The following is a 25,432-nucleotide window of genomic DNA, read 5'->3' on the forward strand; positions in this document are numbered from 1 at the left end:
CAACAATGCTCTCACTAGTCTGGTGTACAGTGCCTTCGGAAAGTATTCAGACCCCTTGACTTTTTCCACATTTTGTTAGGTTACAGCCTCATTCTAAAATGTATTAAACTGTTTTTTCCCCTCATCAATCTACACACAGTATCCCATAATGACAAAGCAAAAACAGGTTTTTGAACATGTATTACAAATAAAAATGGAAACATCTCATTTACATACGTATTCAGACCCTTTACTCAGTACTTTGTTGAAGCACCTCTGGCAGTGATTACAGTCTCGAGTCTTCTTGGGTATGACACTACAAGCTTGGCACACCTGTATTTGGGGAGTTCTCCCATTCTTCTGTGCAGATTCTCTCAAGCTCTGTCAGGTTGGATGGGAAGCGTTCCTGCACAACTATTTTCAGGTCTCTTCAGAGATGTTCGATCCGGTTCAAGTCCGGGCTCTGGCCGGGCCACTCAAGGACATTCAGAGACTTGTGCCAAAGCCACTCCTGCGTTGTCTTGGCTGTGTGCTTAGGGTCGTTGTCCTGTTGGAAGGTGAACCATCTCCCCAGTCTGAGGTCCTGAGCGCTCTGGAGCAGGTTTTCATCAAGGATTCCTCTATACTTTGCTCCATTCATCTTTCCCTCGATCCTGACTTAGTCTCCCTGTCCCTGCCGCTGAAAAACATCCCCACAGCATGATGCTGTCACCACCATGCTTCACCGTAGGAATGGTGCCAGGTTTCCTCCAGACCTGACGCTTGGCATTCAGGCCAAAGAGTTCAATCTTGGTTTTATCAGACCAGAGAATCTTGTTTCTCATGGTCTGAGAGTCTTTAGATGCCTTTTGGCAAGCTCCAAGTGGGCTGTCATGTGCCTTTTACTTTATGGCCACCATAAAGGCCTAATTGGTGGAGTGCTGCAGAGATGGGTGTCCTTCTGGAAGGTTCTCCCATCTCCACAGAGGAACTCCAAAGCTCTGTAAGGGTGACCATTGGGTTCTTGGTCTCCTCCCTGGCCAAGGTTCTTCTCCCCCGATTAATCAGTTTGGCCGGGTGGCCAGCTCTAGGAAGAGTCTTAGTGGTTCCAAACTTCTTCCATTTAAGAATGATGGAGGCCACTGTGTTCTTATGTACCTTCAATACTGCAGAAATGTTTTGGTACCCTTCCCAAGATTTGTGCATCGACACGGCTTGGCTTGTGGCTTGTGGCTTGGTTTTTGCTCTGAAATGCACTGTCAACTGTGGGACCTTATATAGACAGGCGTGTGCCTTTCCAAATCATGTCCAATCAATTTAATTTACCACAGGTAGACTCCAGTCAAGTTGTAGAAACATCTCAAGGATGATCAATGGAAACAGGATGCACCTGAGCTCAATTTCGAGTCTCATAGTAAAGGGTCTGAATACTTATGTCAATAAGATATTTCTGTTTTTTATTTGTAATACATTTTCAAACATTTCTAAAAACCTGTTTTTGCTTTTGTCATTATGGGGTATTGTGTGTAGATTGCTGAAGAAATTGTTTTATTTCATCCATTTTAGAATACAGCTGTAACGTAACAAAATGTGGAACAAGTCAAGGGGTCTGAATACTTTCCGAAGGCACTCTATTTTACCTTAACAAAACAGGAAAAAGGGAGTGAAATGCATAAGGAGAGAGAACACTGATTGTCTTTTAATTCCCAAGATGCTTTCTGTACTCTAATATATGGTTATTACGAGTATAGGCAGGAGATTTAGCTATCCATTTAGATCCAAGCTACCCATCTAAAGCAGAGTTTCTAACTCAACTTTGAAAACCATGAACACATCAGGGAAAACCTAGAGTTTCTCTGTTGGTAGCTTGCCAGTATTGTTCCAATATATCCCAATGGCAATTGACAAGACACTTACTCGTTCCACAAATCCAAACTTGGGGACTAGTATCAATCACATTCCACTGGGCAAAAACTGATTGAATAACATTGTTTCCACATCATTTCAACAACAAAAATTAAATGTGATGAAGTTGGAAAACTGTTTGGATTTGCAAAAAGTCATCAGCCTAAGGTATTTTTGTATTTTTTTCACCCAACTTGTAACCTAAATCTAATGACATGGTGACTTTTTTTGTTGATTTAACATTGAATTCACGTTAGACAACTCAACCAAATGTAATTCAAAACTAGACATTGAACTGACGTCTGTGCCCAGTGGGATAGTATTGTGCAGCTGCACTGTTGCACAATATGCTCATCTACGTAACCACAGTCTTGCACATCCACAGAAATGAGGGATCACTAATCACTCACATATGTGATAACGATCCGTCCACAGATTGCCTTGAAATAAACCCCTATTTTATTTCTGTACAGTTTGCAATATAAAATAAATACACATGCAAACCTTTGAGTGCCTTTGAGTGATAGCATGTTTATTGCTATTTCCTGCCATTGACTGCCCATGTTTATCTGTGATAGTTGTGTGTACTGTAGGACATCAATGTGAGAAGATCCTAGAGAGCGGTCTGTGCAGACTGCTGTTTGGCGGTTGGGTGGGCAGACAGCAGCAGGCCACACCATGTGAACAGATTTCTGAAGCAGACACTCAGCACCAGGTTCAATTAGGATGTGGGCCAGTGTTCCCCACAAGCACAGGCAGGAGTTAAAATGGACACAGCTTCCTGTGCCAGACTAGCAGAGTGAGAGAGCAAGCACATATGGGAAAATAACAAGAGCCCCATAATCAAATCTGATTAAAATCTGATTCTCTTTAACAATAACAATGAGCTGAAAACTGTTTGGGCTAATGACCAAATAGTAACAATAGACTTCTAGGCAAAGTCACTAATATTTACTTTGATAATAGTCAGATCAAAATAGGATTTTTTACAAATGCTTTACATAATTACAGATGTATTTTACTTCTGTAGAAAAACATGTGAGGGATTGTGGCACACAGTCTTGCATTGATCAAAAGTATTCTTAAACATTCAAGCTGGCTGTGTTCCATTGCCAGAGGCAAACTCTCCAAATACAAAGCCAAGCTTTTATAGAGGCTATTTCAAAGGGAAACAAAAATGAACTTGGTTAATAAACGGTTGAAAAATGCTTTTGGTGGTCAGACAATTCACCATCAGTTGTGGGCACTGCAGAGTAGACTATTTTTTACAATATAGAGGAATAATTCCTTGTGTTAGTGTGATATGAGACATTGAGACCTTGAACATGCATTACATACAGTAGGATAATAGCTAGGTCTCAAGCTCACAAAATGACTGTAGAAGTAGCAGATCATTTGATTTCCCATTTACAAAATGCTTCTTGTTGCATGCCAGCAAAACCTTTGCCCAACATGTCAGATTAATGTTCAATAATAATACATGTAGCTACCATAGTCAACTATTTATTCATGTTGTAAAAATAAACTTCACTGGCATTGTATGCATGCTGCCCCAGAGTCATTAGTATTTGACAAATAATGATTGCAAGCATGTGCACATGATCCAAAGCAGGCCATAAAGAGACTGCATGAGAGCACATTCCTACTGCTGATCAAAGGAAGGGGAGAGAAAAGAGCAAACTGTCCACTAATCGGCCCGCGGCTCAAACCCCTACAACCTCTTCAGCATTCCACACAACACACAGTCACAGCATGCTCTCTCTGAAACACATTCAATTTGTGGGGGGGACGCATTGCATAAATCACATTCCCCATTCTAATAAAGAGACACTCGAGTAAGTCATCCAACAAAGAGAAATTGATCAGCTCCTAAACTAAATGTGAAGGGCTCACTTTAACTACTGGCATATGGAAAGTATCCATCTATATTATCTTTTCACTGTTGATATTTTCTGGGTTCTATCAACACTGAAACTCAATCTGCACGGTAAAGACCTAATCTTGTGCAATGAACCTCTCATCACAATACACTTCTTATCAACACCTTAGTAGTGTTGATGGAAGTGCCACTGCCTTTCTTCTGATGGAAATCTGCTTTTTCTCATCCACTACTTCCTGTTTTTCTGCTTGGTCATTAGATACAATGCGATGGGAGATTATGGGCTTCACAGTTGGGTTAGGGAATAATGAGGAAATCCCCTTTTGGACAGAAATATCTCCACCAGAGACAGGCTGCCCTCCCCAGTCTCCAGGGTACAGGGGTTATCACCCACTACCACAGTTCCTACCCCGCGCGCATGGAGGGCATTCTTCTTCTTTCCCTACCCAAACATAGGTCTACTTGGTGGTCACATCTCAAATGGCACCCTATTCCCTATGTAGTGCACTACTTTTGACCAGAGCCCTATGGGAACTGGTCAAACGTAGTGCACTAAATAAGGAAAAGGGTGCCATTTGGGACGCATACAATGAGCCCACATCTCAACACCACGACGGGGCCCTTTCATGGCCCTTCCAGAGCTGAGGGCACTGGGATAACGTCACCAGATCCAGGCAGGCATCCAAGTGGTTTGAACAGCGACTGCGGTTCAGGAAGTGTGTGTTGAGAAAGACGCTTCCTCTCTGTGGGTCAAAGTGGAGCCTGCCTGCTTCATGATGATTCCCGACATACTGGGACTTTCTCAATATCAGACCTTGGAGGCATGCAAGTGATGACAGCTCTCCAGCGTTGCATCACTGTGTTGCTCTGTCACTGCAGTGCAAGCCTGGCCTGACCCAATTCTTCACACTTCATGAGCTTGCATCTCGCAAGATAGGGAAGTACCCATTTAAAAGAGGAATACGCCCTAGATGTAGCCATCCTAAGAACAAAAGGATGAGATATTGCTATATGCAATGAGACAGTCATCTTACAATAGGAATGTATCTTTGAACCCTATAAAACTAAACAAAATGCAACTTTTGAACATTGAAAATGGCACGGATTAAACCATTTAGTGTACGGCTAATAATTCCACACCCTTGATTACAGTATCCCCAGAAGACACAGATGAGATCACTGGTGCAACAAATCACAACCCATCTCCCACTCATACTAACACAGGAAGGTCACATGATAAGGTTCACCCTGGGATAAGTGAGAGAGATCCTATCACACAAGATCCTCTTTTAATATGAGGTATCTCTAAATGGACCATCCTATTTTGCTGCCAAAAAACATGAAGATCCCAGAGGAAAAACGACCTCAGGGAAACTACGCTCATCATGTGACCCCTTGCTGACAATCCACCCTTTTAACCAGCATGGATGGGTCTCTGTAAGATTTACTATGTTAAGAAAGTGTTCTGACATACAAGTTGCAACACCCTAAAAGCTGAAAAGAGGGAGTTGGGGGTTCTAAAAATGAAACCAGCGAGACACAAGATAAGAACAAGATGATCCAAAATAATTACAAGAGAAAACAACAGTATTCAGCATTTAACAATGAGATGATAACAATGCTGTGTTAAATAGCAAAACAGGACAGGGTAAAAATTGCCTCCCATGTAAGTGAAGGCAGACTGGAAACAATAGATCAACACTGGTGCCAAGTCAGCTTCTTCTGAGCGTAACAACAAACCAGCTACCTTAGAATAATAAAACCGCATGGTATTATCAGTATTATGAGCTGAAGCAGTGGAGGCTGCTGAAGGGAGGACCGCTCATAATAATGACTGGAATGGAGCAAATGGAATGGCATCAAACACATGGAAACCATGTGTTGGATGAATTTGATACCATTCTACCTATTCTGCTCCAGACGTTTCCACGAGCTAGTCCTCCCCAATTAACGTGCCACCAACCTCCTGTGAACTGAAGTCATATTATTTTCTAACAGATACCATGAGCGAGAAATAATCAAAGAATAGTAAGTAATATGTTGTTTGTATTTTGTGTTGCTTGCAATTGCTATTCATTATTTGAGTTGGATACATACTATCTCATCTTTCATGACGTATTATAGACTGGAGTGTTGAAGAACAGACATTGAACATAATTTGACAAAGGTCACCCATCTGAGAGTTTACTGGGTGGACATTCTCATCAGTGTTTCTCTTGGCATGACCTCTGCCATTTCCACTGCTCTCACCAAAGATCACACCACACATCATGCTAACAACAACATTGCTTTGCATTGCAAACTGCTGAAGATCTATCATGAAGTGTACTGTAATTTTACCAGTGTATTGCTTTGGGACACAGATAAAGTGATAGTCCTTTATTAAGGCCTTCTAAGAAGCAGAGAAGCAAACAAGACTGTTCTTTGTTTTCTCAGCCTGACAGTAATTGTCACGTCTTATACATTCAACATGGAACAAAACTGTGGCATCGATCAGACATCTACACTGAAATCCCAAGGGGACGGATGATTAAAACCAAGACTTCAGACTGTACTGAAAAACAAGACTCGCTGCCTTCAGAACAAGCCCAGTAAACAATTTCAAAATCGATATTTTACACAGACGCGCATTCCCTGTGATGTTCTATTTTCAGAACGGGTAAATTGGCAGGAGAAAAGAAAAAGAACAAGATTCTGAGAGGAGAGGAAAGCCACAGATGCCCTGATGTAGTGGCTTCAAAAATAGAATTTCCTTTTACATATGTAGGATCTTAATTTGAGCCAGTTTGCTACAACAGGAAAATAATCATTGAGCAACAGGAAATGTGAATTATTATGTGGATTATAATTAATGTATATTCTTGTAAGGGGTTGATAAATTTTTCATATTGGAAAATCAAGTCTGAAATTTCTAAGTAGAAATTACAAACTTCAGAAGCCTTTTGAAACCTCAAATACACTACAATTTTGACATTTCCTGCATTTCAACAGGGTGATCCAATTAAGATCCTACATCTGTATACTGTGACCAATGCCCTCTACCTGTCTGTAGCCAACAACCACTACTCTACTAACGTAATGAATCTTTGCTGCCTGCAGAAGACACCCACAACCTCATGTTTCTCAACAATAACCAGGTTTCTATCCAACATCTTTATGCAAGTAAAGTATATGCCGGTAAACTTTCCAAATGTTGACAAAACAAAATACGCTAGACAAGGTGTGATCTTTTGTGCCAGAAAAAATGTATTATGTGAGAAATGGTGGTGGAAATGCTTTATGTGACAAAATATTGATATAATAACCATCATATCGAAGTAAACTTGGAGTCATGCGATGATATGTTGTGTGGTCCTTCCACTACGACTCGGGAAAGCATACAGTTGATTAAGCTACAGATTAAATACGTTATGATGAACTTCATAGGGTGGTGAAAGTGCACTGTGAGGAGCTTGATGCTCCTTTCCAATAAATACAGAGGGTCTTATTCTGGTGACATTATGATCGATGCTTGGCTGCCGTTTGACCAATAAATATAATAATCTCACCATGTAGGCTATGCCCAAATTGTATCTGCGAGCTGTTGGCTAGAGCGCAAGTGGCAAGACCACCCGTGGGCACATTTAGCTTTTAAAACATTTCTTTTTGTGACAAAACCATTAGTAAAGTTGAAAATGCAATAGAAACCCATTTAACTTGGATTTTTTATTCAGTAACAGCAACAACAACAAAAATTATATGCACTAGGACATCACAATCACGCACAGTCTTTTATCCGAAACAAGTCAATTTTATGGAAAAACATCTCTGGTGATAAAATGCGCGTATTGTTTTTATGCAGATTTTAGAATATTCACATGAAAATCTGACACAAATTGGATACAAACCTAGCTACAGATAAAATATGATGCACTTTTTGGAAGTACATAAGGTGTTATAAACCACTTAGATGTGTTACACCACTTCAATAAATGTGTTATTATTTATGGTTTCACAGATCCTCAAAATGATTCTACAGCTGAACCATTGAGAGCATCTTGACTGGCTGCATCACCGCTTGGCAAGGCAACTACTCGGCATCCGACCGCAAGGCACTACAGAGGGTAGTGCGTACGGACATGGTACAACACTGGGGTCAAAATCCCTACCATCAAGGACTTCTATACCAGGCGGTGTCAGAGGAAGGCCCTAAAAATTGTCAAAGACTCCAGCCACCGAAGTCATAGACTGTTCTCTCAACTTCCACACGGAAAGCAGTACCAGAGTGCCATGTCTGGGACCAAAAGGCATCTGAACAGCTTCTAACCCCAAGCCATAAGACTGCTGAACAGTTTATCAAATGGCTACCCGGACTATTTACATTGACCCCTTTACCTTAATTGTTTTGCACTAAGTCCCTTACACTGGCTCTATGCACACCCAATAGACTCTACCCACAGTCACACATACTACACTGACGCTCCAACACACACACACACGCGCACACACACACACACACACACACACACACACACACACACACACACACACACACACACACACACACACACACACACACACACACACACACACACACACACACACACACACACACACACACACACAAGCACACACATACACACTACATCCACTCACAATCACAAAACACACACACACACACTTGGATATTGACACCACACACACAATGACACATAGACACACTTCACATACGCTGCTGTTACTCTGTTTATTATATATCCTGATTGCCTAGTCACTTTTACCCCTACCCACATGTACATACTATATTATCTCAATTAGCTCAACTACCTCGTACCCCTGCACATTGACTTGGTACTGGTACTCCATGTATATAGCCTCGTTATTGTTTTTATTGTGTCACTATTTCCTTTTTTATTTAGCAAATATTTGGCTTACTTTTTAACTCTGCATTGTTGGGAATGGCCTTGTAAGTAAGCATTTCACTGTAAAGTCTACACCTGTTGTATTTGGCGCATGTGGCCAATAAAATGTATAATAACTTAATATGATTGTTTTTGAGTAAGGCCCACCACTTTCTTTAGATTATTCTAGTGAAACAAAATGATTCAGAGATTAAAATCCAAGAAACAATCTGTAATATTTCTCATACATGTAAACAATACAGAATGTATGACCTTGACTTAATAAACACATTAGAGGGAAAGTGTTTGGCTAGGTAATTAAAGTGCACAGTACTAGTAAACACACTTCTTGGATTTTATATAACCTAAAGAATGGCTAGGAATTTGGAAAGTACTTTTTGTGTAGTTTGAGGGGAGGATAATCTATTGCTCTGTGTAAAGTTACTGTTCCTGTTAGCATGGGGCTGAAACTGTGCACTGCACACAGAAGTGGAAAAGGAAGTCTTCTGGACACTAATGGCCAACTCTGACATTGATCCACATGACAGGAGATGTATTTAATTCAGCTGAGATACCTGTAGAAACTGACAGGCTGTGTACTACATCAACAAAACATTTCACAGTCTATTTATTGGTACTATGTTAACTAATGTGTAGGGCCTTTCTTGCAATTTTGAATACAACTAGACGAAATGTGATTTTCTCCAGTGATATTATAGTAATGTACACTTGATAATGATAGATATTCTTTATGTTCTTTGCACTGGACCTTGAACAGGTTCCTTTCTTATAAATCAAAGGCTTGTGCAACCTAAGGTATTCACATATGTGAGAATGTGGCAAGAACTATTCGAAAGGCCCAGCTTTGTCAAGATAACTTAAACACCTTAATGTTTTTTTTTAAAGAACCACAAACCATCACTGAAGCGTTCAGTTAAGCTGATTTCGATAAGGAAGTTGACTCCACCCAAGAGTGTTGAAGATGCTTGTGTTGGTAAGCCAATTTAGGTCACAGTTTCTCTCACTGTTTCTTCTCACTTAGTGAGTGCTTTCATGGGAACTACACCAAGTTTCATGCCATCAACTGCTGACAGCTATAGTATTATGAGTAGTATTGCTATATTCATTTTCTTTCTTTTTACTTAAAGATTAAGAGGGTGACATACAATGTTTGCATAGTATATATTGCTATATGCTCCTTAAAATGCAAATCATTGCAACTGACAACACATCTGCAATTGGTCAAAGACAAGAATAGGAGAGTGGGTCTGAAAAAAACGACAAACCTTGTAGACTTGCCCATATGTTCCATTTCCAACCACTTCTACCAGCTCAAAAATTCCGGCAGGATCCTGAAACAAGACGACAACATTACATTACTTCAAATGAAATGGAAGAGCACAGAAATATACAAATAAAATCATTTTGAATTAACTTTATGTTTATTCACAGTTCAGAATAATATCTGACCTTTAGGTCATCACTTAAAATGGAATATTGCATGGCATAGCTGGCTACAAGTATGTTCCATTTGTTAACACTTGTAACATGCCAACATGTCATACTACTAAAGCTTACTTAAAAAATATATTTTTAAACTACTCAATTGCTTCTGAAACAGCTGTAAATCCGGTAAACCAAAAACATATTAACTTCTGAAAGCAAAACGTTCCCGAAAACTGTAAGATTCATGGTTTGTTAAAAGCCTACTGTGACATGAAAGCTCTAACTTTTTGTAACAAAGTAGCTAGCTAACTTAATTTTACGTAACGTTTCCTGAAATGACTTAAATAGAGATTGAAACTTTGTAACCCACATCTGCTGCAACAATGTTTACACAAAGGTCTGTCTACATTTCAATTAATTAGACTCTGGCATATCCAGAACTCACCCTCAAAGCAGAGAGATCAATATTATCCAGACTACGTGTTGTGCAGTCTCGCGCCATAGCTATGACTTTGTCCGACTAATGCACATATAAAGAGTACATGTACTTGATTTTGCAAAAGTTAACGGTTTCGGCGTGTCAGTCCATACTGTACTGTTTCTGCAGCGTCTCTCACTAGCAACCAAAACAGGGGTGTAATCATTAGTACAAACAGTTGGTTTCTATTGGACAAATTCAGGTAGGTTCCTCCCCGTTTCGTTCGGTTTGCTTAAATTTAGAAATGTTTTGAAACAGAATCGTCGTAATGAATACGCACCAGGAAACTTATCAACCAGCGAAACCCGGAAATTTCTGAGGAAGCTTTAGCCCCCCCTACTCTCCCGAAGAAAACCAAATTCGAAAAGTTAACTTTTTTGAACAACTTTATCCCCTGTTGAACAACTTTATCCCCATGTTAAATGCAAAATAAGTTGTTGATTATTCAACGCTTCAGTTAAAAACAAATCTGTATAGTTTTACCAATAACACAACATAGTAGGCCAAGCATAGTATAATGTTGTTGTATTACTGTAACAGACTAATAACATGGGAACGTCAACAACATCTGCATTACGAGAGACTGCCCAATCCAAATAGAAGTGATGTTGATTTATGGTGGGAAAAATGACTCACATATCCTACATAATGATTTCAAATCAAATTTTATTTGTCACGTGCCACACAACAGGTGTAGACTTTACCGTGAAATGCTTACTTACAAGCCTTTCCCAACAATGCAGAGTTAAAAAGTAAGAAAAATATGAACTGTGAAATATCAAACGCAATGTATACATTTTCATGACACAAAAAGACAAGAGATTTTGCTGTAAAATTCAGCTTCTGTGCATTGCTATGCTGTTCCTACAATCCTTCCTGACTAATATGGCTGTGCTGAATGACTGACTCACATGGTTAACCATGACTAGCTTGTCCCTGTGACTGTATTATTCTCCCTCACACTGCGACCGGTGGCAGGAGCAGCGCAGGGCGAGAGGCAGCTGACCCCTGAACAGGACCACTGTGTAAGGCCACAGAGGGCCCATTCTCTAGCCAGGACACAAACAATGCAGAGCCATTATGAATTAGCAGATAGTAATTTCTTATGCTATAATGGCATTCGTATGTAAAGTTGAATTAGAGAATAAACGAGAGTTTGAGAGAGATGGTTCTGTGTCTGCCTGCCTAAGAGTTTAAACATGGATGTTTTAACATAGAGCGGATCCCGTGTTGTGGGAGTGAGTTTGACATTTGTATTTTTATGCAGCCACCCCATTGCCATTCTCTCCACTGCCCATAAAGGAACTGAAGTAGTACAACAATGCATTCCTATGGAAATAAAAACACACTTCCACCATTCATTTCTCTACAAGTGGCATACTGCAATGATTCACAGATTCTGGTAACCTTCCTGCCTTACTCCAAAGCAAATTTTAGGGGGGTGCATGGGAGGAGGGTTAGGAGAATGGTCTGGATTCAAATGCCTCTTGAACTTCGGCCAGATGGTTCAACTTGTGCCAGTTGCTCTCATATACAAACAGCCAGCATATGCCGACACAGAGATTTTTCAACTGAGTGCCTGACTGTCCCTGGATACAGACAGACAGTGTAGTTATGACATTTTCCCCTGTTGTATTTGACTCCTTTTCTTCCAATGTTCAGACAGATGCCAGCACTCTTAAACTGTCTCACACCTCCCTGACTTTTCACTGTTCAGTTTGGAAACTGATGTGTCATTCATGGATCATGTTTGAATGTAAACACAAATAAGTGGCCTTTCTTGAGTAGGCTAAATTGCCTTCTCTTGACATTGTATAAATAACATAACTCCACTGGTTTTCAGCTGCAAAGCATGGCCTTGGGGACTGGCGTGCAAGACAGTGTGCGACCGAAATGGCACTATTCCCATATAGTGCACTACTTTTGAGTAGAGCCCTATGTGTCATGGTCAAATGTAGTGCACTACAAAAGGAATATGGTGCCACTTAGTACGTACGCAGACAAAGATTGCTGCTTCTGCTGCAACATGATACATTCAGCTGGTTCTGTTTCATGCAGAATAATGACATCGGCTTGCAGTAAAAATATAGGCGAACATTTATGCATTGACCTTGCGGAGGGGTACCGCGAAACTGCCCTACACCACTGTGTATATGAAAATATAAACTGCTGTGTCACATTTGCCAGATGCAGTATGTTTTGGTCCTTGGTTTGACAAGACACACCCGTACACACACATTCATACATACACACACCAGTGGAGGCTCCTCGGAGGAGGATGGGGAGGACCATCCTCATCAGTGAATTTCATAAAATGTAAATAGTGAAACATTAAAAAAGTTATCCTTTTTAGATAAAACTATACTAAATATATTCATGTCACCAAATAATTGATTAAAACACACTGTTTTGCAATGAACGTCTACAGTAGCCTCAGCAGCATGGTGTAGCCAGCACCATGGTGTAGCCAAAGGACAGTTGGCTTCTGTCCTCCTATGGGTACATTGACTTCAATACAAAACCTAGGAGGCTCATGGTTCTCACCCCCTTCCATAGGCTTACACTAATTATGACAACTTCTGGAGGACATCCTCTAACCTATCAGAGCTCTTGCAGCACGAACTGACAATGTTGTCCACCCAATCAAAACATCCAAGAACGAATCTAGTACTGAAAGCATAAACTACAGCTAGCTAGCACTGCAGTGCATAAAATGTGGTGAGTAGTTGACTCAAAGAGAGAGAAAGACAATTGTTGAACAGTTTTGAACAAATTCATTTTTCTAAAATTAAGGAGACGCAAGAGAGAGATAGCTATATTTGGTTGAATTTTTTTAAACGTTCACTTGTGAATGCAGCTATCTAGTTTAGCCTACTCAAACACCCGGGCTCAAACAGAGAGGGATGCTATGTAAGCTATCTGGCTATGGCTATCCAACACTGGAACTCTTCCAAGTCAAGGTAAGCGTTTGGTTTTATTACTTTATTGCCACTGGGGCCCACCAGTGTAACTAATAAACTGCTTTCTGACTGTACACTGTACTGCATGATTGTAGCTAGCGGGTTTACTAAAGCGTTAGTTCTAGTAGCTATGTTGACTATGACATGACAACAATGTAGGCTGTGCGTAGCAATTATAGCGGTCATGATATGAAGGTTTGGCTTGGTTGTAGCAACCTGATGATGGGTACAGGGAAATGTGAGTATCATGTAGTAGCCTAAACCTATTGACGTTACATTGAGCTGGGTAATTGGAATATGAATGACAGTCATCCAATATGCTGTAATAGCAATAAAGCCAAGCTCATAAAAAATTAAAATAATCCTCCCTGCCACACACACCACTGACACACACCATACCACAAACACACACAGACACACACGCTATACACACTGCCTTTTCTCATTCCTGTTTGCTACCTACAAATTTCTGATATCCACAAGATGGTGCTGTTGAATGTGATTATTTATGTGTTTAAAAGTTGTAAAGCTATTGTGGTGAATGCTAAACCATTAGGTTTTGGCTTCGTACGGCATGTTTTATTAATCTGTGGTTCTGTATACATGCATGCTGAGAGGTAGACTGGGTGTCTGAATCATTGTTACTACTCATAAAAATGTCCACAAATTCAACATACAAATACAGTTCTCAATAAAAGTTAGGTTTTTCATCCAGTTGGGGCCAGATTTTCATGGGAATATTCTCTATTCCGCAAAAAGACTGATTTGTTGCAGATAAAATTAAGTGCGTGATGATTTTGTGCACATAAAATGTACTTCATCGTTTACATGTACTGAATGAAAATCTGAAATTCAATGTTTTTCCATCGCATTTTCAACTCCACTAATAGTTTTGTCGTGAAATAGCAAATATGCCCACTGTGGTTTTGGCACATTCTCTCTAGCCAACATCTCGCCCGGCTCGCACATATCGTGCAGGTAGGCCAGCCAACATGATGAGATTATTATGGCTAAAGTGGCGGCAGGTAGCCTAGCGGTTATAGCGTTGGGCCAGTAACCAAAAGGTTGCTGGCCTTACTTTGTCAACTCGAGTCCCCGAGTTGACAAGTTAACAATCTGTCGTTCTGCTCCCGGGCGCCAAAGACGTGGATGTCGATTAAGGCAGCCCCCCGCACCCCCTGATTCAGAGGTTGGTTTAAATGCGGAAGACACATTTCAGTTGAAGGCATTCAGTTGTACAACTGACTGAGTATCCCCTAAAACGAGATTATTTTTATTTGTCAAACGGCAGCCATCATCAATCATCATGTCACCAGAATAAGACCCTCGCCATTTATTGGAAAAGAGCATCAAAACTCATCCACCTGCACTTTCACTACCCTGTCAAATTCATTATAATGTATTTTATCTATAGTCTAATAAACTGCATGCTCTCCCGTGTCGTAGTGGGACGACCACACAATATGTTATTAACTTTAAATTGACTTTGATATGATGGTTGTTTTATCAATATTTGCGGACCGACATTTCTCGAATAATTAATTTTACTGACACAAAAAGGTCCCACCTTGTCTAACCTTTTGCTTTGTCGACATTGGAAAGTTTACCGACAAATGTGCAGTCCATCAGCCCTGTCGTGATATTTTTTTTATTCGAAATACACTAAGTAGATAAAACATTAAGCACAACCGGCACTTTCCATGACATATACTGACCAAGTGAATACAGGTGAAATCTGTGCTCCCTTATTAAGTGAAATGAAATATTGAGTGTTATACAATGGGTTGGCTAATCCTGAATGCTGATTGGTGAAAAGTGCATTCCAGTCTGTCTCTATTCCACAATTTACCACCTGCTAAATCTATGGCGCTAAAATGCCTATTTATTCTGTTCCATTTGACTGCGCAATCCCGTCTCATCAGCCCAGGCAGGGAAGTTATGCATTTGATCTTCACTATAAAAAGCATCTAGACATTATTTCTCTTTTCTTTTAGACTAACATTTACTTTTTGACAGCGGGTATTTGTATGAACCTCGCAGTCTGTCTCTCCGACATTTACAACATTGTTTCAATATTCAAATTCGATCTCATTTGTTACATAAAAAAAATGAATCCTACAGTGGTTTACCTGAACAACATCAGGTGGATAAACTTTGTCGCGCATAAACTAGCAAGCTCTACCACGCTAGTTTACTCGAATTGACTCACCAGCTAAGGTAATTTAGTAGTTCTAGCATTGGCAAACCAAATGTCGATCTCTAGATTTTTCAAAAAAAGACGTCTGGAGGAAAGAGAGTGTGTGCCAGAAAATAATTTGGATCAATCTACCGATAGTTTCCAGATTGAGACATTAACAGTTGGCGCCAGGATAGAAACAACCGCAATCACAACCGCCAATGCCACGTTGAGCCAGGCATGCTTGCCTACCCCACCGTCTCCTCTCGTTCTTGATGCTGCGGGCGGGGGGTGAACCTGCAGTAGGTCCACCGACAGATTTGTCTGCCATTGATGAACCAGCCTGTCAACCAAAGCTAGAAAAGTTCCCTTCTAGTATGATAAATGGCAAATCACACTGCTTCTCTTCAAGGTGGTATGACCAGTTCGTGTGGATTGAGTGAAGTAAAGCAAAAGATGCAGTTTATTGTAAATTTTGTAGGCACTTTCCAGGGGCAAATGTCGAATTCAGATTTGTAGGAGATGGATTTAAAACTGGAAACTCACAAGAAATGCTTGCTGCAAACACGAGAATAGCAAATTACATGCTAGTGCCCTTGCAAAATATGAATCCTACAAGGCTACCCATGGGCCTAGAAGTCGTGGGACTGTGTTGAACCAAATACATGGTGATGCAAACATGGATTTTATAGAATGAAACCTTGCACATGTTAAAGTGGTCATAGATATTGTTCTAATGTGTGCAAAGCAGGATATTCCACTCAGAGGGCATAGAGAAACTGAAGAGGCAATCAACAAAGGTAACTTTTTAGAAATCTTCAATTTCATCTCAAAGTATGACTCAGAAATACAAAACAGGCTTAATGAGCTACCTCGCAATGCCACGCTTATGAGCCCCGAAATTCAGAACGAGTTGCAGCACCCCAAAATTCAGAACGGTGTACAGCATCATTGTTACTGTGCAGGATAAAAGATGGAAGTTCATTCGGCGCCTTCCATGTATTTTGCCATACTAGCAGATGAATATAAAGATCAATCTAAACGAGAACTTTTTGCTCTGTGCATCCGATACATTCATGCTGGAATGATTAAAGAAAGAGCTGTTGGGTTTATGGAAACCGCTGATTTGTCTGCACAAGGAATTTCTCAGAAAATACTTGGAAGTGTTGCAACCCCTGGAGTTGGATCCCACTCTGTGTGTAGGTTTTTGTTTCGATGGCTCTTCAGGCATGTCAGGGAACAGATGAGGAGTACATGTCTACTAAAGCAAGAATTTAAGCAAGTGGTATATGTGCATTGCAACTCCCACCGTTTGAATTTGGTTCTGTGCACCACGGCAAAAGTGTCGGGACATGTCTGTACTTTTTCTGACACAGTAAACCAGTTACACACATTTATGAGTAGATCCCACAGACATGCTCTATTCATAGAAGTACAGAAAGAGTTGCATCCCGATAGACCATGTATCGAGCTAGAAAGATCCACGGATGTACGGTGGAGTTCAAAATCAGGGTCAGTGAGTAAAGTGCTGTTACTGCTAGATGTCATTTTAGAGGTTCTCACAGATTTTTAAGTGGCTTGTGGACAAACCAAATTAGAAGCCGATGCCCTCTTACAACAAATCCAGAACAAGAAGTTTTTATTCCTGTTAGTCACGTTTAGTAAATTGTTTGACACTAGGGATTTTGCTACGAAGGGATTACAAAGCTCTACATTATCTGTGACGGACTGTATTGGTTTAATTGAAATCCTCAAAAGCAGCTTTTCTACGTTCAGAGATAACTCAGGGAGACTTTGATAAAGTTCCCAAGCTAACTGAAGAGATGATGATTAAGCATGATATTAGTAATTGGGATGTGAGTGCATCACGGCAGTGAAAACTGCCTGTAAAATTGGCAGACAGTGTAGTCACAACTTCATTAGGGAAAACATCCAGCATCAAGAGTGACAGTGACCTGCGGCAATTTTGGAACAATATTCCAGACAGATAGATTACTGACTTAAACTCAAGATTTCAAGAAGACACATATGGGATCATGCAAGCGGCCAGAGGTGGGACCAAGTCATTGTTTTACAAGTCACAAGTAAGTCTCAAGTCTTAGCACTCAAGTCCCAAGTCAAGACAGGCAAGTCCGAGTCATGTCTCAAGTCAAGACTGTCAAGTATCAAGTCAAGTCTCAAGTCCTAAACTTTGAGTTTCGAGTCCTAAACAAGTCATAATGTGCTCTTCACCAAATGTAATACCATTTCATATTTAACAAGAGTAATAGTATATTAAATGTATGCAAATCATGAATGCTTTTAAAAATATATTTATTTATTACTTTCCAAATAAACTTTATATTTCCATGGAAGTACATGGGTAGCCATGAGAAAGACATCAATATGACAACAAAAACAAAATATTGTAGTGCTCTCTCTCTCCAGATATACTCTAGATACCTAAAACAATCATGCCATAAAGTTACAATCATTTATTAAAAGGTACATCAAAACAACTGATACTGAACTGCAAGAATGCCTACAATTTGAACACAGGCCTGAATGTCTGAGAAAAAAATACAGATCCCAAAGGTGGGAGATAAAAACCAGAACATGGAGACTACGTGTGTGTGTGTGTGTGTAGTGCATAAACAGTTTCATTTTTTTCTCTTATCTCAGGGCCCTATGATGCATTGCATTTGCAAAAGACCAAATTCGATAAAAGTCTATCAGTCATTTGTGCACGATGAGGCTGCAGTATGATGCCACCATGGCTGAAGATACGCTCCACCGGAGCACTGGAGGCAGGCACTGCCAAGACCCTGATGGCCACTCGGGACAGTGAAGGAAGAGCCTTCCTGTTCATTGCCCAGAGCCTTCCTGTTCATTACCCACTACAGCCAAGTCCCTACCTTCGCATATGTCAAGGTAGGGACTTGGCTGTAGTGCTGGAGTGGTCCCAACAGCTTTCTTCTACCTCTTACAGTACGCTGCAAACAGCCCTTCTTCTTGTCCAAGACTATGGTCCTCTCGCTCTTCCTCATCAACAAGAGGCACAGCTTGCGTAGCATCTTGCAGAATCAGTTCTGGCAAAACATGTAAAAGCAGAAACAAAAAGGCCGGTATTAGAGTATTGGTGATGCAGTGGGTTCAACTGAAAAAGTATTATTGTTGCAGTCAATTGGATTAAATTATGAGAAAAAGTTACATTAAACTCAATAATATTTACCTTTCACTCTTTGTGCCACCTCCTCCTTGACCCCCTCCTTGACCAGCACATGGTGCGCGCCACCCACATCAGAGAAAAAGCCGGATCCAAGGCAGCTGCTTTGAGGTAGACTGGATCTGAAAAGGGGGCAGCGATTCCATCTTGTGTCCTGGCCATTTTCACATTGATGAAGATTCCAAGAAATCTTTTGTTCAGGGATGCCTGGAGACTTCTGAACAGGCCGCTTAGGAAATGGACTTGAGGCTTCGCTGCTCCAGGTTTTGATTCAGGGACAGGACCGAGGGAACAACAGAACTTATTGTGACTATCTTCTCCCCCTGTGTCATATCTGTTGCTTCTCCAAATGGCTTCAGGATGTCCACCAACTCCTTCAACTTATTCCACTCCCGTACTGTGAACAACAACTTCTTGCGCCCAGCCTTTTCTAGAACATGACTGAGCTTTCGATGGTCACATTGGATGACTGCCTTCACTTGTCTCAGTGTTGAGTTCCATCTTGTGTTGACAGCAGCAGGGATGCCTCTTTCCCCCAATTCAGCCTCAAACACCTCTTTGAATGTTGTGCTTGTATGTAGCAGTGAGCTGATTTTTGATAACTTTGAAAGAGAAGGAGTCATCACTTTTGTTTCTTTCAAGCCATCTCCCACCACCAGCTGGAGAGTGTGGGCAAAACACTGCAAGCTCTGTTTTTTTTTGCAATAGCAGCATCCACTGTTTGCTGGTCTTCCAGGGTTAGGTCATTCCAGAGCTCTGGGTCATCAAGGTGATCTTCGTCATGTACTTCATCTTCTTGTTCAATGGGGAAACACACCGTGAATGCTTTTCTCATGTTGGAGGCATTGTCACTAATGATATAGTCCAATTTATCTTTAATGCTGTACTCACCACATATGGCCTCAAATTGCTCACAGATTCTTTCGGCCATGTGTGGGCCTTTGAAGCGGTCACAGGCCAAGAGATTGGACTTGAGCTGTATCCTCTCTCCATCTTTCTCCATACAGTGCACAGTGACACCAAGGAACCCCCTCATCTTTCGGTCAGACCAAATGTCCACTGTGACTGAAACATGGTCTGTGTTGCTCAACTGAGTTTTCAGTTTTGAACGTCTCTCTGTAGCAAGGTTCTCTACTTTTGATGTCAATTTTCTACGACACACTGGGCTGTACTTACTGTCAACCACTGACAGAAAGTGACGAAAACGCTTGTTTTCCACAATAGACAGAGGCAAGTTGCAATCAATAACCAGGTCCGGCAGTATTGCATTGTTGATAGCTTTCTGCTGTGGATGATTCATGCTGTACTGCCCTACACGGGTCTCCATGAACTGTGAAATTGGAGACTGTTGTGGTTCTCTTGTGACACTTTTGTTCATCTGGTATTGTTCAAATCTGTAAGCATATAAAAAAAATAATTGAGCGGGGCAGTAGCACAATCTTGCCTGGTCTCAATCTTTGGTGCAATGATCACATTCCCGCACTGGCTAACTGTGTGGGGGCTCATTAATTTAACATTATGTTAGCCTACATGTTATACTAGCAAAGTTATATATAGCTGTCGGCTATATTAGCCACGACTTACCGATCTTTGTGCAGCTTCAAATGTCGAACAAAGTTGGAAGTTGTTGCGTCTCCATCTGTAATTTTCTTCCCGCATGTTTTGCAAGTTGCAATCCGTTTTTTGTTGACTACAGCGTAGTCTGTATATCCGAAAATAATAATTTTGGGTATCATCTTTCCAATGGCTCAATCTGAATTCACCTGCTGACGTTCCTCTGCACTGCCACGCGCAACTTTTTTTCCGCTGGCACAATTTGTTTGGCTGCTGTCCGATTCAAACTTTAATCCATTAAATGAAGAGTTGATGCACTGCACACTTTTTTAAATAGCATAATATTTAATATTTGGGCTTGGGGAGGGTATCAAGCCAGGTCGAGTCATAAGGCTCAAGTCCAAGTCAAGTCACGAGTCATTGGTGTTAAAGTCGAAGTTGAGTTGCAAGTCATCATATTTGTGACTCGAGTCTGACTCGAGTCCAAGTCATGTGACTCGAGTCCACACCTCTGCAAGAGGCAGCCTCCTTTTCCAAAGAATCCCAAACCTGCGGCCTTAAAGAGCAGCTGAAGATCACATGCGATCATTATGCAATAAATATAAATTGAGGATGCTGAATTCACTGTTTTTATTCAGCAGTTGAGTCGCAAAATGAACATGGGAAAGAGTGACTTTTCCTCCATAATGAGTGCACTTGACAGCTGCCCTGATTATATTTTCCCTAATATAAATTCTCTGTTAAGGATCATTCTCACACTTCCAATGACATCACGCAGTATGGAGAGACTTTTCTCAACAACAACTAGGATAAAAAATTGTCTTCGCACATCAATGACAAGCGCCCGGCTGAACCACTTCAGTTTGCTGTCTTTTGAGTGTGAACTGACAGATACATCGGATTATGATGAAATCATCACCACATTCAACTCAAAGCCTCGCCGTCTGCGCCTTGTGATGTAGGTCACGCCTTATGATACGTCTACTAAAGGTAAGGTACCTTTTTATAGTACTACTGCTTGCCATAGTATAAATGGTAACATCAAATATAGGCTTGTTTGCCCATTGAGATTAAAGTGTGCCTGAAGATGAGTTTTATGTTGTTGGAAACTGGTCTAAAGTTACTGTCTTATTTTAATATGCTGGGATGAGTAATTATTTGTATATGTAACGAGGTTGCTCCAAGTACTATGCACTAGTATAAAACGATTGTATTACGAAATAATATACGGTGCACATCGCAAAATAAATGTAACAAACAATTAGAAAAAATTCCTTTCCAAATTTTTGTAGGCATATCCCCAAAAAATAATAATTCTGGCTATGCCCCTGTTTTGGAGGATATATTGGCACGGGTGTTGTTAGGCCCGAGTCAAAGCCAATATATCCTCCAAACACCGGCTTCTCGGCATTATCACTTAAGTGTAAACGGGATGTGCTGATGAAGCAGCTGTAGCTGAAGTCTTCAGAGAAACTGTTTAGGTAATTATGGAAGCCAATTCCCCCCCAAAATGTATTAAAAATAAAAAACAGAAATACCTTATTTACATAAGTATTTGGACCCTTTGCTATGAGACTCGAAATTGAGTTCAGGTGCATCTGGTTTCTATTGATAATCCTTGAGATGTTTCTACAACTTGATTGGAGTCCACCTGTGGTAAATTCAATTGATTGGACATGATTTGGAAAGGCACACACCTGTCTATATAAGGTCCCACAGTTGACGGTGGATGTCAGAGCAAAAACTAAGCTATGAGATCGAAGGAATTGTCCATAGAGCTCCGAGACGTAGAGCCTCGACACCGGTGCACCCACACATTGACTCTGTATCGGTACCCCCTACATATACCCCCTTTCCCCCTTCTGATAACCAGGTGGCGAATCGCATCTCTGCATGTCTGTCAGACATATCAGTGTGGATGACGGATCACCAGCTCAAGCTGAACCTCGGCAAGACGGAGCTGCTCTTCCTCCCGGGGAAGGACTGCCTGTTCCATGATCTCGCCATCACGGTTGACAACTCCCTTGTGTCCTCCTCCCAGAGTGCTAAGAACCTTGGCGTGATCCTGGACAACACCCTGTCGTTCTCCACTAACATCAAGGCGGTGACCCGATCCTGTAGGTTCATGCTCTACAACATTCGCAGAGTACGACCCTGCCTCACACAGGAAGCGGCGCAGGTCCTAATCCAGGCACTTGTCATCTCCCGTCTGGATTACTGCAACTCGCTGTTGGCTGGGCTCCCTGCCTGTGCCATTAAACCCCTACAACTCATCCAGAACGCCGCAGCCCGTCTGGTGTTCAACCTTCCCAAGTTCTCTCACGTCACCCCGCTCCTCCGCTCTCTCCACTGGCTTCCAGTTGAAGCTCGCATCCGCTACAAGACCATGGTGATTGCCTACGGAGCTGTGAAGGGAACGGCACCTCCATACCTTCAGGCTCTGATCAGGCCCTACACCCAAACAAGGGCACTGCGTTCATCCACCTCTGGCCTGCTGGCCCCCCTACCTCTGAGGAAGCACAGTTCCCGCTCAGCCCAGTCAAAACTGTTCGCTGCTCTGGCACCCCAATGGTGGAACAAGCTCCCTCACGACGCCAGGACAGCGGAGTCAATCACCACCTTCCGGAGACACCTGAAACCCCACCTCTTTAAGGAATACCTAGGATAGGATAAAGTAATCCTTCTAACCCCCCCCCCCCCTTAAAAGATTTAGATGCACTATTGTAAAGTGGTTGTTCCACTGGATATCATAAGGTGAATGCACCAATTTGTAAGTCGCTCTGGATAAGAGCGTCTGCTAAATGACTTAAATGTAAATGTAAATATATAGCCCCGCTATTGTTATTTTAATAATTTGTTATTCTTATCTCTTACTTTTTTGGGGGGTATTTTCTTAAAACTGCATTGTTGGTTAAGGGTTTGTAAGTTAAGGGCTTGCACTGTAAGGTCTATATACCTGTTGTGTTCGGCACATGTGATGAATACAATTTGATTTGATTTGAGACAGGATTGTGTCGAGGCACCGATCTGGGGAAGGGTACCAAAACATTTCTGCAGCATTGCAGAATGGAAGAAATTTGGAACCACCAAGGCTCTACCTAGAGCTGTCTGCCCGGCCTAATTGAGCAATCAGGGGAAAAGGGCCTAGGTCAGGGAGGTGACCAAGAACCAGATGGTCACTCTGACAGAGCTCTAGAGTTCCTCTGTGGATATGGGAGAACCTTCCAGAAGGACAACCATCTCTGCAACACTCCACCAATCAGGCCTTTATGGTAGAGTGGCCAGACAGAAGCCACTCTTCAGTAAAAGGCACCTAAAGACTCTCAGACCATGAGAAACAATATTCTCTTGTCTGATGAAACCAAGTTCGAACTCTTTGGCCCCGATGGTCACTCTGACAGAGCGCCAGAGTTCCTCTGTGGAGATGGGAGAACCTTCACTCAACCAATCAGGCCTTTATGGTAGGGTGGCCAGACGGAAGCCAGTCCTCAGTAAAAGGCACATTTTGCCAAAAGGTACCTAAAGCACTCTCAGACCATGAGAAACAAGATTCTCTGGTCTGATGAAACCAAGATTAAACTCTTTGGCCTGAATGCCAAGCGTCAGGTCTGTAGGAAACCTGGCACCATCCCTACGGTGAAGCATGGTGGTGGCAGCATCATGCTGTGGGGATGCTTTTTAGCGTCATGGACTGGGAGACTAGTCAGGATCAAGTGAAAGATGAACGGAGCAAAGTACAGAGAGATCCTTGATTAAAACCTGCTCCAAAGCACTCAGGACCTCAGACTGGGGCGAAGGTTCCCCTTTCAACAGGACAATGACCCTATGCACACAGCCAAGACAATGCAAGAGTGGCTTCGGGACAAGTCTCTGAATGTCCTTGAGTGGCCCAGCCAGAGCCCAGACTTGAACCCAAACATCTCTGGATAGACCTGAAAACAGCTGTGCAGCAATGCTCCCCATCCAACCTGACATAGCTTGAGAGGATTTGCAGAGACGAATGGGAGAAACTCCCCAAATACACATGTGCCAAGCTTGTAATGTCATTCCCAAGAAGACTCAAGACGGTAATCACTGCCAAAGGTGCTTCAGCAAAGTACTGAGTAAAGGGTTTGAATACTTACGTATATATGATATTTCCATTTTTTATTTGTAATAAATTAGCAAACATTTCTAAAATCCAGTTTTTGCTTTTTTGTTATGGGGTATTGTGTGTAGATTGATGAGGGGGAAAAACTATTTAATCAATTTTAGAATAAGTCTGTAACCTACCAAAATGTAGGTTACATTGTAAGAGTTGGGCCGGTTTGATGGCTTAACGACTGGTTGTAAACTTTTTCTCTCTTGCCTTTGCAGTATGGAGAAGTTAAAAATCCCTTTGTTACAACAGAGAGAGAATTTGCCGCCAAAACTCCAACATCCAAAAGAGGATAATGAAACAATATTTCTAACATAAAGAATGTGGGAAATGGTTGGTGGGGATCCAAACAGTAATCATGTTAAAAGTGTATTATTTTGTGATATCATTAAGGATGGTATAACTTTATAACTGTATTTCTGAGGGTGTTCACATTCTAGTTATCAGGTTTGCATCTAAATGTTGAATAAAATAAATGATTAGTTTAACCTGTTAGGGCTAGGGGGCAGCATTTGCACGTCTGGATAAAAAAAATGTACCCGATTTAATCTGGTTACTAATCCTACCCAGTAACTAGAATATGCATATACTTATTATATATGGATAGAAAACACTCTAAAGTTTCTAAAACTGTTTGAATGGTGTCTGTGAGTATAACAGAACTCATTTGGCAGGCAAAACCCTGAGACATTTTCTGACAGGAAGTGGATACCTGATGTGTTGTATTACCTTTAAACCTATCCCATTGAAAAACACAGGGGCTGAGGAATATTTTGGCACTTCCTATTGCTTCCACTAGATGTCACCAGCCTTTACAAAGTGTTTTGAGTCTTCTGGAGGGAGATCTGACCGA

The 25,432-nt window shown here is 41.3% G+C and overlaps 1 protein-coding gene across 5 annotated transcripts in view; it reads right to left on the reverse strand.

The window, feature by feature from the left end:
* Window positions 1-10,823, reverse strand: part of LOC100196367 (mitogen-activated protein kinase kinase kinase kinase 4) — a 58,661-nt gene extending 47,838 nt beyond the window's left edge. Inside the window, exons 1-2 of one of the 5 annotated variants that reach the window (XM_014200122.3) lie at window positions 10,514-10,815; window positions 9,909-9,974 (exon numbers count right to left, since the gene is read on the reverse strand). In XM_014200122.3, coding sequence (XP_014055597.2) covers window positions 9,909-9,974; window positions 10,514-10,570 — 123 coding nt within the window. In that variant the 5' untranslated portion in view covers window positions 10,571-10,815. Of the gene's footprint in view, window positions 1-9,908; window positions 9,975-10,513 lie in introns of all 5 variants that reach the window. The other 4 variants (XM_014200123.3, XM_082975223.1, XM_082975224.1 and 1 more) reach the window with 4 other exon arrangements.
* Window positions 10,824-25,432: the final 14,609 nt, after the last annotated feature.

Source organism: Salmo salar, chromosome 05 (assembly GCF_965601325.2).
Source record: "Salmo salar chromosome 05, fSalSal1, whole genome shotgun sequence".
Classification (NCBI taxonomy): domain Eukaryota; kingdom Metazoa; phylum Chordata; class Actinopteri; order Salmoniformes; family Salmonidae; genus Salmo; species Salmo salar.